An 18,022-nucleotide genomic window follows, 5' to 3' on the forward strand; every position below is an offset into this window, starting at 1 on the left:
CCCGTTCTTTCTTGTTATCAGTGTCACTCGACATTATTGTAGAATTGCTTCTTGTTGAGTTACTGTATTGTGGTATTCCCTTTTAGTAGTCAGTCACTGGGACAGGACGTAGGAGCGCAGGACACAGGCTTAAATGAGGCAGACACGTGTTGGTGAGTAGTTTCCATACTGGAATGATGCACATTACCATAAGGAAGCTTGAGAATGAATACACTGCTTCTTTAATCAGCCCAAACTTAACATTTCCTCCACTCCATATATATATATATATATATATATATATATATATATATATATAAAAACACACACATATATATACACATATACATATATATACATATTCCCTTGCCTCACTTGTACATATGTTTTCCTTCCTTTACTAGACGACTGTATCTTTAAGAAATAAGAACATTCTTTATATATCCCCCTATCTGCTTCTGTACCTGCGTGGTCATTTATAGGCACTCATACATTCCGATTCTTATACAACTAGAAACAGGTAACATAGGTTTTCAGTGTTAGTTAACTAGTCTGGACCATCATTTGCATTGAAAAAAGGAAAAGATTATCTAAGACCCAAAGTACAGTGTCTTGTGCTAATTGTACAGCAAGAACAGAAGCTACATCAAATTCCATTTTTAAACAGGCAGGGGGGAACAAAGTGTTTTATACATCTGTCCTATAGATTTCCACCTCGATGAATCTCTATCTTCAAAAATAATCCTTAAAAAGACCTTCCCTTCTCACTGTCAGAAAAATATAATCACAGCCTACTGTCTGTGCAATTCCACTTTCCATCTCTGCTATGTGGGTAAGACTTGGTAAAGATACAGCTACTGTCAAGTTTCAGAACAGTTCCTTGTCTAATCTTTTCTACTTCTCCAGATCTTTGATACAGAACCTGTTAGAATGTATTGCTTACTTTTCCAGTTCCTATGTTTATCTCACGTCCACCCTTACCATCTGCTGCACTGCATTTCCTTCAGAAAAGTGAAAAGTTTTCACAGTGCCCAGAGCTTTCGCTGCAAACAATGCTCTCTTCTCCTCTTCCTTCCTTCCTCTCTCCGCTTTTTATTTGGCCTTATTTTGTGTCAAGGTCAAGCTGTTTTAAAGAGTTCACTTTGCAAACATTTCTACGGGGCTGAAATTCCTATCCAAACAGTTTTGATGGATTTGTAAACTTCTTGACATTTGTTACTGGCTTCTGCCCAAGTACACACATTTTGGGCTGTCCCCAGTCTTTTGAATTACCTGAAAACAACTTCACAAGAAAACAAGCAATGAGAAATTGTGGCTTATTTCATGCCACCAAATCAGGGTAACATAATCTTCCAGTTAGTATAATGAGTCTAAAGAGCTTTCAATATAGCCCTCTCATTATATCAAAATGCCAACTCTACTTACTGCACACTGGTTTATATGGACAGAGTCTTTAAAGGAGGACCAAAAGAAATCTTTTAAGCACACCCCTAATTTATTTACTTTATCCTTTAAAATGTCTTGTTTTTATGTATGCCCTTATCTTGACTGACACGTCATGTGTAATAAGTGTTAAAAATACCTTGAAAAAGTGAGTTCTATACTTCATACAGCCAGGCTTCTTCCAATGTGTCCATCTCCTTCTATAAGGATTACATAATGATGGACATCGGAAAATGAAATTAGCTCTCATTCTTCGTAAGTACAGAAACCTAGGTTTGAATTTGGTATTAACCTTTAGTAATTTTGTGACTTTGGCCAAGTTACTGAACCTTTGGAAGCCGCAGGTGGAAACAACATCCACCCTGCAGGACAGTAAGTTGATTAGAGATGATACATGTACAGCAAGATGTCTGGCTTTGGGGAGCAGTCATCAAATGGAAGTTGTTATTATCATTATTATAATTGTTATAATTGGTATGTAGTCTCAGTGCCGATCTCTGGAATCTCATTGAACTACTAAAAGAAGCTGAAACAGCAATCTGCATTCGTTATCACTATTTGCTTCATTGGTGTAACACATTCAGTTATTTTTACTTGACCTTTTAAGAACAACAAAAAACTGATTGACTACATTACTATAATTAAATTCATCTTATGGCAGTTTTCCACATTTCCCTTTACACATTCTATGTTTAGCACTACCAGAGGTGAAGATTGTCCCATCAGGTAATGGAAGGGCAAATGCTTTAATACTGCCTGTTGCTTCTCAAATGATAATAAAAACATTGTGAGAAATTTTACATACTAACAAGAAACTATGAATTTTATATTAGAAGATTAAAAGCTTTGAAAATCTTATTTGATTTAAACCTAAAAAATGCTAGCGCAGAACCAAGAAAATATTTTTAAATCATTTATGATGTTTAAAAATAAGAAGCAGAAAAGGCAGGGCTACTTCCAAGAGATCAGTTTCTCTAAAATAACATTTTATCTCAAATTATTATGGGACCAAAAGTAGGATTCAAAGTTGTCAACCACATTAATTCCATATTATTAAAATAAATTAGCTTCTCAGGCTTCCCTAATGCTATTCACACTTGTAATTTTCTTTAAATAGAAAAATAAATTAAGAGTTAGTAGATGTAAATGATTGGCAAACTAGTGTAGATCTGCATGAATTGTTTTATATATTTTTTTAATTTGAGCAACATAAAATTGAAAACTGTATTTTTAATTTAGAATAACTATTTATATAATTATATAAACTATTTTTATAATTTATATAATTACTACGTGACCAAAACTACTTCCTTCAAGAAACACGGGCTCTTCATTCTACCCAAAATACCACTGAGAAAATGTAGCAATAAAAGGGCTTAAAAATATATAGTTTCCCTTTATGGTATTCAGCTAAAATCAATGATTAATTAAATAACTAGATTAAAAGTGAAAAAGTCAATCAATAATTCAGAATAATTCAGAATAATTCAAAAAGTCAATCAATAATTCAGATAATATTTTGTCTCCTAGTATACAGATGCTTAGCTTTACATATATAAAATAACAGGAGATTAAATAAATTCTTACTTTTCTCCTGAATTTCAACATTGTAGGAAAAACAACAAACTTACACTAAATTTTATAGGTCAAAAAATGTTCTCTCACTTGCAGAAACCATAACCACAAAACAGAAAAGACAACTTCTCTAAATGGTAAAATATGGTTTTATATTAATTTTCAATTTTTATTATAAACAATAATAATGTTGATAAAATAAAGATATAACTAAAACAGGCAAATATCTCAACATTTTACATAGTCAGCTAGAAGCAGAATGAAATACACTGTATTACAATATGAAACTGTTTCATAAATTATAATTATGTAATTATATATTTTATCAAGTTTTACTGTATCTAAAAAATGCCTTTAGCTGATTGCACAATGCAGATTAGTTAATGGTCAGCTCACAGAGAAAACAATGAATTTAGTTCATCATATGCAAAAAAGTAGTATATATTATCAAACATGATTCATATAAATGATATCATCATGACTCATTTCAACACTGCATAAAATCACTCATGTTAATTTTGTTGAAATTTTTATAATGATATATCTGGGATCAAATATAAGGTAAACAGATAAAGCTTGATCTGACTCTTACAAATAAAATACTAAGTCATGGACAAAATTTGAACACCCTCTGGTTCAAAAGAAAAAAAAAAAAAAGACGAGAAAATGCTGACTCCCTGTAAGCACAAATTGCCTTCATTTTTTCAATAATTGTGGCTTAAGGAAAAAATCAAACTGACCCAAACATAACCATGTTTGGGGGATTTTAAGATGGCCAGAAGAGTGATACCACAATGTCATAATATTTTCTTCCTTTTTCCAATCTTATGAGATAAAAATAAAAGTAGGACACCATTATAGCCTCTATTTCTATGTTCTAAAAAGAATTACTTCCATTTTGCATTGTTCGATGAGTTAGGCAAGAAAAATTTAATTATTTTTAAATAAATTAAAAAAAAAAAAGACATACTGGATCCAGGAAAACAGAGGGTTTGCCAAGGCACAATAATGTCATGTGGAGGGAGGGGGAGGTGGCAGAGAAGGGAAGGGAGGTCTGTGCCAAGCAAAGCTGGGGGCTGTTCAATCAGCTCTATCAGGGCTCCATCAGTGTCTCCACTCCAGCCAAATCCAGAGAAAACAAGGAGTCAAAGGTTCAGGTCAATAAGCTTATAGGCGATTTGCACAAACAGCTCCTCCAGCAAGGTAAAAAACAAAGTCATATTGGCTTTTCGTTTTTATTCCTTCTCTTTGAACTCCCCGGTCCAAACAAACACACCCTGGAAATGTCAATGTTATATGCAAGAATTTAAAAAGCTCAGCTTCTTAATCCCGTTAAGAAAAAGGAACAAAGTTGCCGGTACAGATCTCCTTCCTTATTGAACTCAAAGTGAGTACGGTAGAGCTGCCTTTTGCAGATTCTGATTCCAGTTGCCCAAGCATCAGAGGAAGCAAAAATGTGTCATTAAAGGCATAAATGAGGAGGAAAGAAACCAGAGTGACTGAAAAGCATTTATGAAATATTTGTAAATAGACTTTCTGAACTAAAAAAATAATAAAATGAAAAGAAGAAAACAGGAAACAAAATAGCATGAACGTTTGACACTGGATCAAGTGAAAAATAAGCAGTTACTACTCCCACAACCAAATCTTCATGAAGCTGTGCTTCTTCTTCTTCTTCTTCTAGTATTAAGAATCTAGATAACATTTTTGTTGCTTTACTTAACATGGAATGGTGACAAATGCCAGTGATCCAGGCTTTAATTTATTATAGTCCAATGAGAAATATGGCTTTTCCTCGGTTATTTCTTAATTTTTAATCAAAGCTACAGAATGACACAAATGATAGAAAGAAAGGAAGGAAGTAGGGGAGAGGAACATTCCAATGAGTCTGGCAACTTATTGGCAGGAATAGTTAAGCACAATGTTGAAATGATTCTGATTCTCATGCCTCCTGTTCTCTTTCTGATTCAAGGATGTGAAAATTTATAGAGAACATCTACCCAGCTCTGGTGTTGTGGAAGGGAGCAAAGTGACTCGTATCAGCCTCAAACACCCCCAAACTGTTCTTCCGTAAACTACATTAATGAGCTACAGATGGAGTCTCATCAAGCCTTTGGCTAAGGGATGATTCTCATTGGAGTTACCTGTATCTCCTGACAGCTTCCCCAATTCGCTTGCTTCCACTTCCTGTTTTAACTTTTACTTTCTGCAGACTTTCCTTCTCTAGGTATATACAAACTGTGTCATGACCATGCCTTTTCTCCCAGTTATACCTCAACTCTCCTCCGTGACTCACCCAGGCCTTCCACAGTGGTAAGAATACAACAGATTCCTAGAGCTGGAAGTTCCACAGGTATGGCCACACCTCTCTTACTTCCCCCAGCTCTCTGCTGTCCTCTTCTGGCTTTCTGCAACATTAGCCTTATAGGTACAGCCAAGTTGACTCTGGAGTACCGGAAGCTCACTCCCTTCCCTCAGGTCTCCACTCAAAGTTCACTTACCCTATCATCACTCCTTATAAATTACTGATAGCATGCAGTGCACACGCACACAATGGCGTTCTATCACCCTGACTGTGTTGTTTTTCTTCATAATGTTCAACATCACCCGTCATATTATACAATGCGAGTTTGATTGTTTATTATCTCTCTCTCATCTCAAGAGTAGTGGTGGACGTTTGTCTACTGCTGTATCCCCAGCACCAGGAAAGGGTCTGACACATAGCAGATGCCTAATATATGAGTTGAGTTGTATTGAATTCAGTCTACTGAACAGAACTGGAAGCTTCTGCCAACCCAATTAAATATCTGTTTATGTTTGCTTTTGGTTTGGTATTAATTACTTCTGGGCCTAGAGCTAAATCCAAGTCTGAGTAACTCAGGCTCTTTTCTAATTTCTTTAAGATGCTTTGCATTTTTCTACTTTAAAGCTGTTTTAAAAGAGAAATATGACTTTTACTTTCTGCATATTACCAGGGTCAAATCTTTTTGAATGTGGTGAGAACGCCCATTGTTACACTATATGTTTCCTTATTTTATGGCTTTCCATTATGCCCCTCTTTTTCAACCCTAATCCTTCCAGATTGAAGAGCTCTAACATTAATTCATCTCTCTAGGTAAAGCACTGCACCCAGTGACTTCTCTGACAATTCTCCATATCTAGATAGTAGGACTAGAAGTAAGGTTTGTTTTTCTTCCAAAATCAACTTTGATGACATCATTTCCCTTTCAGACTTTGTTTACAGATGATGTCATCAGAAACCAGTTTGTAAGGATCCTTGGTAACTTTTCCAGAAAATCATTATTGATTAACTCAAAGTTCACTGACATGTAGTTTCTTTGGAGGTTTTTGTTTGTTTGTTTGTTTGCCTGTTGATAGCATTACATTCTAATAGCCTAGTGATACTGGCCTGACAATTTTCTTCCTGTTCACACATCCTGTGACATCCTCCTGGAATGTATCCCAAGACATGTTAATTTACTTTAGTCATTAACAAACTTAAATATTGCAGGGAGGAAACAGTCTTCCAAATAATTAATAATAGTAAACCCGTTTTAGAGCTGCTCCAATATCAGCCCCACTATAAAACTTACTGTCTTTGAGTTTATCCAAGAATTGCTAATGTATAAGAGTTCCCACCTGCCAGTAGTGACATAACTAAAAGCTCCCCAGGTTGCTTTCCAGACCACCTATATTTCAATTTACATTAGTTCGCTTAGCTCTAAACCATTATTGATGTACTTCCATGTTTACTCTATAAACCAGAATAAAGGCAGACAAAAGTCACTGAAGCAAATAATCCAGTACCACAGGAAATGTGTAGCACTCGTGGACCCAGCCTTGATGTCTTCGTCATCTGCAAATTCAAGGAAATAATTCTTGCTTGTTTCCTTCCTCTCTGAGATACGGTAAGGCAAGATGCCAAATGATCTAAACTCACTGCACCAAAGGGGATGATGCAAATTGAAAGTATTGCTTTACACTTTGCTAAAATTCTTAAAATCTAAAAGTATCAAAGCAACTTTGAAATATCATCTTTTTATAAATATAATTCATTTCATTCATTTCAGAGGTGAAAAATAAAAAACATGAAATATGCAACTAACCCAAAGTAAAAAGTGAAACAGGAATCTGCAACAGAATTGTCAGATTCATATTTTAGGCCTGAGACTATAACAAGGTTTTATTAAAGTGATCTTTTCCATTTTTAATTGTGATTATTTATGCTTTAGATTTGTATGATTAAGAATTCTACACATTTAAAGATGACAAAATTCTGACCAACATTTTTTGACATTTCCGTGGAATATTACATTATAAGAGTGATTTGGGTCTCATTTAATCACACTTTATAATATAACTAGCAACTTTACTAATATTAATAGACACTTCGAGACGTGTAAAAAAAAAAGCCTTCTCATCTGACAAGAGAATAGATAATATCCATGTGGAACTGAGAAAAATACCACAATAATAAGAGTCATTCTAAACACTGAAAACATCCTGTATAATGTAGAAGGCTCAATTTCAAAAGGAAGAAGTAACTTTTACCTATGATAAGCTATGTCTCTACAGAGTAGATATTTTTCTTTTCTTCTTTTCTAAAAAGGAAAGTTACAATAGCATAGATTGCTTTTATACAAAATACAGTTGCTAAAGTATAAATGAAGATATATTGTAACTATATGTGTATCTCAGTACTCTTCTCTGACAATGTGTCAAGATACCTTGTTTGGAAAACAAGATACTCTAACCATGTTTTTGCGATCTGAGTTTTTAAATTCCTATCCTTTGTTTGATAAGAAAAAAGCATTTGATGTTCAAAAATGTTACCCCTGGAACCCAGTAAAACAACTGTGTCATTGCTAGATTTTGATCATGGCTAGATTTTTAGACAAAGAAACTTCCCAAGTAATCCAATTCATTTTCTTATATATACTTACAATTTTTAAGTTGTCATAAATGATTCAGAATATGTGCAAAAAGTATGTTTCATCAGTGATCCCAACTTAAAAATATTTTTCTTCAGAAGAACAATTTTTACATGCTTTTTCAATCATGACACTGGCATCATTAACCATTTAAATACTTATACGCTTTTAATGCCTAATCTATCTTTTTCCCTGCAACTGGCAAGAAAACATAATTATGTGTCACTGAGACTAATATGTAAATTTCTGCAGAAAGATTAGATTCTAATTTTCCAGAGAGGACATTTTCTCTTCCTATTATAGTTAATCAACTTAAATGAAAAATGAGGAATCCCTGGAATCCCTGTATGACCTCAAGGGGCTGCAATTCATATCAAAGAGTTGTCTCTCTTTCACACCAGTTCCTACTACTTCAGTGGGAATTCCCTGGTCTCACATTCTATGAGAGTAAAATAATGAAATTCTTTTCCTATTAAATAAGGCAACAGTGGTTTGAAATAGTAATAGTAGTATTTATCCTAAAAAATATTATGTGAAAATTAGAATTCTTATTTCCACCTATCATTACTTTCTAGTTTCAAACTAAACATTAGAGAATTATTTGTACAATATATTAACTAATTATATCTTATTTAATATATTATCTATATCCTATATTAAATATTATTTTGATATATTTTTCAACTTTCCAATTATTTATCAAAGTTAAAAATATCCACTAAACAATGTTCCTAATAATTGTAGTTCAGTTCTCTTTTGTTGTTGTTCCTCAAGGCCTGTCATTATTTTTCATGAGTTAAGACTCTGTTTAATATAGATGGAGGTTATTATTCTGGGACCATAATTATGTAATCCTGTAATAAGCATCTGCCGTAAGTCTATTTTCTTCCAAGAAACCACTAACTTAAAACTTGGAGTTCTATTTTCTTAAATACAGGCCATCACCAATGATGATCCCAAAACGTAAAATACACCTAATAATAACTATTAGTACTGCATCCCTGGATTAATAAGTTGACAAAGATGTCTGAATCCACACACTCACTCTTTTAAGGACAAGGGCAAGAAGAATAAATGATACTTACTAGCTACTGGTTCCTTCTTTAATGTAATCCCACAACATAAGGTAGGTGCTATACAATGCACTAGAGGATATATTTCCCGATAAAGATGGAAAATGGGATGTCTTCAAACAGATTTAAAAACTCCTCCTCTCCAGCCAGCTCTAATATGTATTGCTGTGGGTGTGTAGCATCAAGAAATGGTTCTAACATCCAAAACAACAAGAGAAAATGTTAATTTGGCCTGAACTCTGAGTGACTACTAACTAAGAAGGCCTGTTTGGTCCATACCATTCTTGTTTTCAACCAAAAGTCTCTGATGTGGGGGTCAAGGACCATGTTACAAAGCCATCTTGAGGTCTTCAGGAGTTAATGGTCAAAGTTTTTCTGAACTTCAATGTATCCCGCTGCTGGTGCCGCTGTTCCATTTCCACAGTCTTAGGGCTACTGGCCACACGGATGGGAACTGGCTGGCTTCTTTTGTTTCTAACACACCAGAATCAAGAGAAATTTATACTGAGGTTTTTTTTTGGTTTTGGGGTTTTTTTTTTTTTTGCAGTATGCGGGCCTCTCACTATTGTGGCCTCTCCCGTTGCGGAGCACAGGCTCCAGACGCGCAGGCTCAGCGGCCATGGCTCACGGGCCCAGCCGCTCCGCGGCATGTAGGATCTTCCCGGACCAGGGCACGAACCCGTGTCCCCTGCATCGGCAGGCGGACTCTCAACCACTGTGCCACGAGGGAAGCCCTATACTGAGGTTTTAATAATATGTATCAAATGTATATTTGGTGACTGAGGCATGCATATTAGAAGTTTTGGGGGAAGCTATATCAGCATTCTTGATTTCAGACTGCCAATTCACATCATCAAATTCACACAAACAGGTAAAAAATCACTCCACATAACTTCTGTCTGCCTAAAAAATAAAGACGGTGCATTCAGAAACATAAACAGACATACAGACATCCAGTCATGCCCTCTGGGAAACAACCATGGTAAAATCAATAAAAGTAGCTATTCTAAACCAAGGAAGTGATCCAGACACTTGTGAAATTATACATTGGTGTGGGAGGTACAGAAGACCCATCTCACTTGCCGAGGCAAAACAATCAAATAAAGAAATTAAAAAGAATCATAAGAAACCTTAAACTCATTTTTGAAAAAAGCAAGTTAAAAATGAGTATACATGCCCAATGAGGACATAGTCACTGGCAAGGCCACTTGGCTCCAAGTCAAGGTTGGAAATAGGCAGAGATAATAGTGTCTCAGGTTCTTCTTCTGTTATAATGTTAGTATGCAAGAAGAATATCTAGAAGAGAGAAAGAGCGTGTATTTTCTTATTTGACAATATCTAAAAAAAAGCACCATTCTCAATGTTGAAAGTCAATGTCAAACAGTTAAGGCGCTCAGTTTTCAAAAGGAATGAGCTAGAAACTTGGGTGGGGACTCTGGCCCATTCCCTTCTTACCCTCAATGGCTAATTCAGTGCCTTGCAAAAAAACTGACATTCAGTAAATATTTGTTGAAAGGATAAACAATAAACATTAAATGTATTATAGTTATTTGGCCAACCAACATGAAAATGTTCACAGTTAACTGGCCAATCAATAGGAAACTATGTGTTTAAATATACAATATGATTTATGGATTATAAAATTTCTTTTATCCTTCAAAATAATATTGTATGTTTAAAAAAAACTTGCATGTATTTTCAGACAGTTGAATTATGTATTCGCGCTCTCAACACTCTTCCTCCACTCTATCAGTGCATTTTTCAACCATACAAAATCATCTGAGTAAACAGACGCACATATCGCATCCAGCCATTAATGATTACCTTTGTTACAAAAGTATTCCACTTCTTCACAGCTCAGATTTTCAGGCCCAAATTCTGTGGAAAAGCTTTCCTCCAATGGAAAGTCCCCTTTTGAGATGATGTCTGTTTCCTCTGATGGACATTCTTCTTCTTCCTCTTCAATGGCATCTTCTAGCGGCCCTTGAAAAAGAACAGGGACACTGTACCAAAAAACATCCAAAGAAGAGGGTGAAATAAAATCCTTAAATAGGGTCTTTTTGATTAAGGTGGTGAGGAAAATGTATTCTATAGATAGGCCATGGAGTACCAAGGGTACTCATACAAGATAATGTCACATCCATATCAACAAGTACTGTTGACCTATGATAAGATGTGGAAGGAAACCAGGTCCTGAAGTTACTACACAGAAAGCAACCTCCATCTCCCATCCTTCCCCACCCCCAACTCGAAGCCCAAAGCTTGTTCTTTTATTCTCTCCTAAAGAGCAAAACTGTGCACTTTATGTTCATTTGTTAGAATTAACTGCCTGGTAAAGAGTACAAGTCTCTTTTACACTGTTGTACAATTTTACCTGAGATTTTAATAAAGATTTAGAGTAATTGAATGCATTTTAATTGAACTGAGATTTTAATAAAGTCTATACTTTTAAAAATCCATCTTAAGAGTGGATTCCAAGAAAAGATTTCATTATATGTGTTTGAGGCTTGAAGAAAAATTACATATTTCTCTCCCCGATGAAAGCATAACCCTGTTCATGATTAATTGAATTTTTTCTGAAATGAAAAGTAGTTTTCTAATGAAAAAATGTAATTTGTATTTATGTGATACTTTTTCTGTAATAAAAATACAACTTCCTTAGAGTGAATGAGAGTGAGGTGCATTACATTAATGGACCTATTTCACTGAAAGGAAAGGGAGGGCTATAGTTGTTGAGATGGATCTGAAGTGGACAACGTGGGAATACCACACTGCCGATCGTGAATTTCCGACTGCCCAGAAGAATCAAAGTATCCGACTCATTTTACTAAGCGGAGGTCCACATTTCCTCCTAAAGAAGCACTGTAGCATTTCTTCCAAAGAACACAATTATGGTAATTTGTACTAATTGTCACTCATGTCAGCAGTCTCATCAGACAGGCTAAATACTTAAAAGGCTTAGGCAGTCTCTTTCTCTTACTTCTTGGAAATGTGCTAGGAAATTTTCAGGACCAAAGCAGAAATTTTATAAATAATTTAAAATAGTGAATTTATTACAGTCTTCACATATGTGTGAGCAAACAGGAATAGGTACATACAGCACAGTGACATACGGGCTGTTTTCCCAAAAGCAAGTTCCCAAAGGGCTGAATTCACATGACACATTTTCATGGAGAGAATTAGTTGCTTTGGACAGAAATTAAGGGACATCCAAGAAAAAATTCTTACAGAGTTTCTTTGTGCTTTTTAAAATTTATTTTTTCTTCTTTTCTCCAAAATAACAAATGTTAAGGAAGAAAGAATGCCCTAATTCCAAACACTCTGGTAATGTGATGGGTTTGTTTCTCCACTCCAGGTGGAGCGTAAAAAAAACCCATAGATTCTGTTTTAACACAAACCACATTCAAAACCATGGATCTCATATTAGGTTTTCTCTCTCACTCATTATTTCAAGTAATTTATAATCTTTCACCTTTTAAAACAATTATGTCAAGTAGCAAGACATGCAAGGAACATACAAAATAGTAATAAGGTAAAAGATTACAATCACTAAAACAGTTATCTGAATAATTCAATAATAATTGCGAGTCTAACGAGGAATAACATAGAATATCTTCCATGTTTTTATTTTGTTCAAGCAACAATTTTGATAAAAAGTTTGGTCAAAAGAAGACACCTAGACTGTCTCATTTGTGTCTCATGTAGGACTTTCAAAGCACTTTCTTATATAATCTTTAAAATAACCCAATGAGGTAGGTAACTGAACAATTATTTAAAATATTCTGACTTAACGAGTTGGCTCCGACGGTATAATATTAAATTAAAACTTCATTAGAAATTAAATGGAAAATCTCATGTGGAAATTTGAAAGAAAATAAACCCACAAAGCATTGATATAGACTTAATAAAAGTCTAACCAAGCCATTCACATATACAAACATGTCAAAAAGGCTTGTATATCACATATAACTTTTTATCAAAGATTATAAGATCTTAATTGACAGTATAGTATTCTATATTCCAGGGGCTGTTTTATTTTATGTTGGCTATCGATTTGAAATTCAAAGCATGTCGTTGAAAAGAAGCACTTATTTTCAAAAACAAACTACAAAATCCCAAATAAAAGGTAAAAAAATTATTGAGCTCATTGTTCAAAATACATGAGATCTCACTGTCAATATTTAGAACAGGCTAGAGAAAGGTGATTTAATAATTTCTCCCAAAGCACGTGTCAGATTGATATAATTTACTGTACTTTAAAATGTCTAACCATTTCTTTAGCCATGCTATCAAATCAGGCTCTGGCAAAAAAGATTTCTCTTAAAATGTATAGTATTTATGGTTTAAGATTAGATCTCACCCTACTCTCTATATTGCATGTTTCTTTAGCTGGAAACCTTACAGATAATCGGTGGCTATAAACTAACATTTCAAAAGGTAAGAGACACTTGAAGCACAAGTACAATTAATAGCACCAATGAAGGAGGGAATGAAGGAACCTCCTGTGTATGGGTTAGTGGGCACAGAAGTCCACTTCAGAAAAATCACCGCACGTAATTTGACACAAATAATAATATCTACTCAGAAAAGTCTTACGACTGAGCTCTATGTGCCCTCATGGAGAAAATTACTTTTGATTGAGGCCACTTGGCAGGCAAGTGTAAGGAAATCTGAATTTCAGCTCTTCAATTGCCTTTGATTTACAGATATTCAAACACACTCGCGAGAATGAACAGTCAATGTTTATATATATAAATATTTACCTGATTTTAAAAATGCTAATAATTAACTGTACAGCCTAAAGCTATGAACACAATGATGCTGTACGCCAGGCCCACAACGCTGTTAATCATCTCTCAGAATGCAGAGGCATCTTTTATACTGGATACATAATACAGATCACTGGAAGATTCTGGTGGGTGCAAAGTAATACTCCTGTTTTCAGAAAGGGAGACAACTGGGTACTCAGGAACCCTTTGAATTGACCACAGCTGCTTCTGCCCCCCAAAGATAAAGTGAAGCTAAGAAGTGTCACGCAGATTCACAACACCTGACAGTAACGATCACGCTCCCAATGGGCAATAAAGCCTTCGTCATCCAGGACCAAAAGCGATATTGCAAAAGCTGGGCCTACGCGTGGGAGGATTTTTCATCTGGTGGCTGTTTCAGTGATCTGGAGTTGGTAAAGGACAAAAGGAAAGTTCAAGATTAAGTAGTCCTACCCTATACAAAGGGAGCATAATCACTGAATGAAATGAAAGTCAAGAATTGGATTTGTATGGTGAAGAAGCACTTCCCAGATAAATTAATTTACCTTTGAGGAGTATCTACTCCCCAGATAAATAAATTTATGAGAAAATTTTTGCTATGATTTCAGGGTTAAAGAAATCCCTGAAACCCATCCAAAACCACTGGAGGAAGAGCTAGATGACAAAACAAAACAAACAAACACAAAATATATCTCCTATATTTTTTCTAGCGAAAAAATATAGGAGATATAGAAGGATTAAAAGAGAACTGAAATAAGAAATACAAGGAGGCTATGCAAAAAATGATAAAGATCAACATCATAAATATTAAATCAAATATACATGTCTTTCAACGTATGTTGTCTTGATAAAAAACATCCTACCTTGGTAGCCTACTATAAACTAGACTAATCCTCACTTAAATGTCAGACTGTCTTTGTTCATATAAATTCAAAGCACTTCAGAATGAGGCACCCATGAAAGAAATTAAATCCTACAGAAATTAGTATACATCGCCAAGTATGAAGAAGGGAAAGAAATGCCAAATTCTATGGTTCTGATGCAATATCCCCAAAAAGGGTTTCTTTCTCTTAAGCACTCACTGGCATTAATTTATTATAAATTATTTTAGTTAGGTTTCGCATGCCTTTTGATTGATTAAAACAAGACAAACACTTTGCCACAATGGAACTATAGAGAGCGTTCAGTCTCCTCTCCATGCATTAATATTCTGAGCATTCTAGAGGCTGCACAAGACTAGCCACCTAGCAAAATGAGACTGTTTCAGAATACTGGGCAGCCCTGATTGCAACTGACAGGTGGGAAGAAAGTCGAATTAAAATATTATCCTTCCCAATAATTGCAATAATCCATCACAGTGTGCTCAGAAATTCTGCTAGGTGAGTTTCCTCCAAAAATGCACAAATATTCCCACACCTTTTTATTCTGGTGCTTCTTAAGGTATGCCATTTCGGAACATTTTTTATATCTGATAGTATTATTAATATTAAAACTTACATCAAAAAATTGTATTAAATTATTTTACTCATGTACAGAACAAAGAATACGTGTGATGACATACATTTCTCAAAATATTAATGAATTAATGAAAATGGTGTATTGTCTCCAAGTTGCCAGCTCCTGTTTTGTGCTCCTTAAAAGTTGTTTGCAAAAGATCCACTCAGATAAAGGAATAAGAAGGTACGTAAAACCTTCTAATATACATAAAACAATAGAGATCTCCAAATCTGACAAGTTAAGCAATAATATATACCATGCTTTAATTATTACATAATAATTGGGCCACATTTATCATGTAATGCTACCTTTCAAAAAGTAAATATGAAAAGATAAACTAGGAATAGATCAATTCTGGTTTACGTTTAATATGTAATACACAAATACGTCAAAACTCTATACAGGTATGCTGTATGTTAGTTGACAGGTAAGAGGGAGTTGATATAGAATTTTCCATTCTAAACTTATGTTACATTCTCTACATGCGATAGAAATGCAGCAGTAGACTAATATTTAAATTGGATGTCTCGTTACCAAATCCTCTGTATTCTAGCCTCATGTATCTTTGTTAATTTCAGGATGGTATTCATAAAACACAAAACATAAAACCCTTCTAACAGGAAAGATTATTAGTTTCATACGTTCTGTACAAATATGGCCTGTTTGTTCAATTAGAAATGGAAAATAAAAATGCAACTCTAAATTAAAAAGCAGAAACCACAAAAATGCATCCTTCCCCATGTCATTATGGAGTAGGAACATTTCTATCTTTAGAGTACTAATATCTTTTTTTTTTTTTGCGGTACGGAGGCCTCTCTCTGCTGTGGCCTCTCCCGTTGCAGAGCACAGGCTCCGGACGCGCAGGCTCAGCGGCCATGGCTCACGGGTCCTGCCGCTCTGCGGCATGTGGGATCTTTCCTGACCGGGGCACAAACCGGTGCCCCCTGCATCAGCAGGCGGACTCTCAACCACTGCGCCACCAGGGAAGCCCATAGAGTACTAATATCTTTTTACTAACTTAATCTGGGGCATATTTTGCAGCTCCCAGTAGTTCCTCTTAGAGTTTTCAGCTGCTACACTCAGATTCCTTATAAATCATAATTATCCTGTAGGCACACCTCAAAATGCTACTCACTTGGTTCCTATTACATTTGTCTCATGCATATCCCACAGAGCCATTTAATGCGAAGGGGCAGGGAAGAGGGATGCTCTTTGGACAGTGCAAATCCATACTCACTCATGTAATGGAGCTTAACAGCAAGAATAAAACCTTATTTCTGTAGTATAAAAAAGTAGTATTTTAAGCGAGCAAGTTCTTCCTGCAGTCACTCACTTTTAACAATAGTTGCATCAGGGGATCTAGTAGGAAGGAAACATTTTTATTAATTTTTCTCTTATCTGCCAGAAGAATGTTGATTTTTTTTCATTTGCGTTTGTTGCCTGCAGGTAGCAGACCAGAGAATCACATGGTAGAAATTCTTCTTTTTGATTAATTTCTTTCCATGTGTTAGGTTATTTCTTATATATAATTGATTTGGGCCTTTGCTCATAGCTGTGCATCTTTTTTATATCTGTACCAACTGCTGTCCTTCAATCTATAAAGTTGAAGGAAATTACCTGAATTTGTTAAGTTTATTAAAAATGAGATCTGTGAATATTTAAATTGAGTTTTGAAATGTTAATGCAAAAAAAAAGATATTAGAGAATTTTTAATGGAGGGTTCAATTTGACCATGCTCCATTTTAAAAAGAAGAGAAGAGGGTCAGGTTTTATTCAAATTGTTTCTTTAGGGGAAACAATGAACTCTTTGATTTTATAAAAATAGAGTAATATTCTTTGCTACAAGGTTTTTGGCAATTTTTATTAGATGGCAGTATTAACCCTTCTTATATGTAAATCTGAGAACACTTTAAATTCTTTAATTTTTTTCCCCTGAAATGCTTTGTTTTGGGAACTTTCAAATTAAGTGAATAATGCTAACAAGAAAATAATTTTGCTTAGAACATATGCAAACCCAGCAAGCAGCAACTAATCTTACATAGTAAACACTGACATCACAGGAAAAACAAAGTCAGATGAGAAAATCCAGATAAATTTGAACCAGAATCTCTAATGACTAATTTACTCTCAGGCATTGAAAAAAATCAGTTCATTAATAACTGCCTTGTGCATTGACCCAGGAAGTCAGTGACAGAGATGTCACTGAAATCCACATAGTTTGTAATCAGGTCTCAGTCCAGAGCCCCATAAAGCTTACTGAAGACGGTAACTCTATCATAAAGAAACAAGAAAGTATATTCATTACTAAAACTGTATATTTCTTATGATTGTGATGTATTTCAATAAATAAAAAGCCCTTAACTGGTAATAAGTACAATAGATGAAAGTCTGATATATTATTTTGCTCTCTTTATGAGACTTTCAAGTATTTATTCATTCATTTGTTATTCATCTAACCAATATTTACTGCGGGTGAAGCACGTGGCAGGCACTGTGTTGGGTGCTGGGTTAATAGCAGTATACAAACAAGGTGGATGGTCCCAGCCAGAAGTGAGTGGATAACTGGGTGAAGGAGACAAACTTTACGCATATAATGCATGCAATTTATTTTTTTTAAAAAGATACTCCATTTTAACATGAGGAAGGCAGGAAAGGCTTCTTAGATATCTTAAATTCCAGTTATTTGTACATTTTTCTTTTTCCTCTGATATAATTCTATCTTACCTCCATCTGTGACTGGAAGGAGGAAGTATGG

At 34.9% G+C, this 18,022-nt stretch overlaps 1 protein-coding gene across 1 annotated transcript in view; it reads right to left on the reverse strand.

Annotated features, from left to right (window-relative positions):
• ZFPM2 (zinc finger protein, FOG family member 2) overlaps window positions 1–18,022 on the reverse strand; it is a 463,720-nt gene that overhangs the window by 347,400 nt on the left and 98,298 nt on the right. The window contains exon 2 of the mRNA XM_079902325.1: window positions 10,826–10,984. Within this exon, the coding sequence (XP_079758451.1) occupies window positions 10,826–10,984 (159 nt within the window). The remainder of the gene's footprint in view (window positions 1–10,825; window positions 10,985–18,022) is intronic.

The sequence above is a fragment of the Stenella coeruleoalba genome (genome assembly GCF_951394435.1).
Source record: "Stenella coeruleoalba genome assembly, chromosome: 17".
Taxonomy (NCBI): domain Eukaryota; kingdom Metazoa; phylum Chordata; class Mammalia; order Artiodactyla; family Delphinidae; genus Stenella; species Stenella coeruleoalba.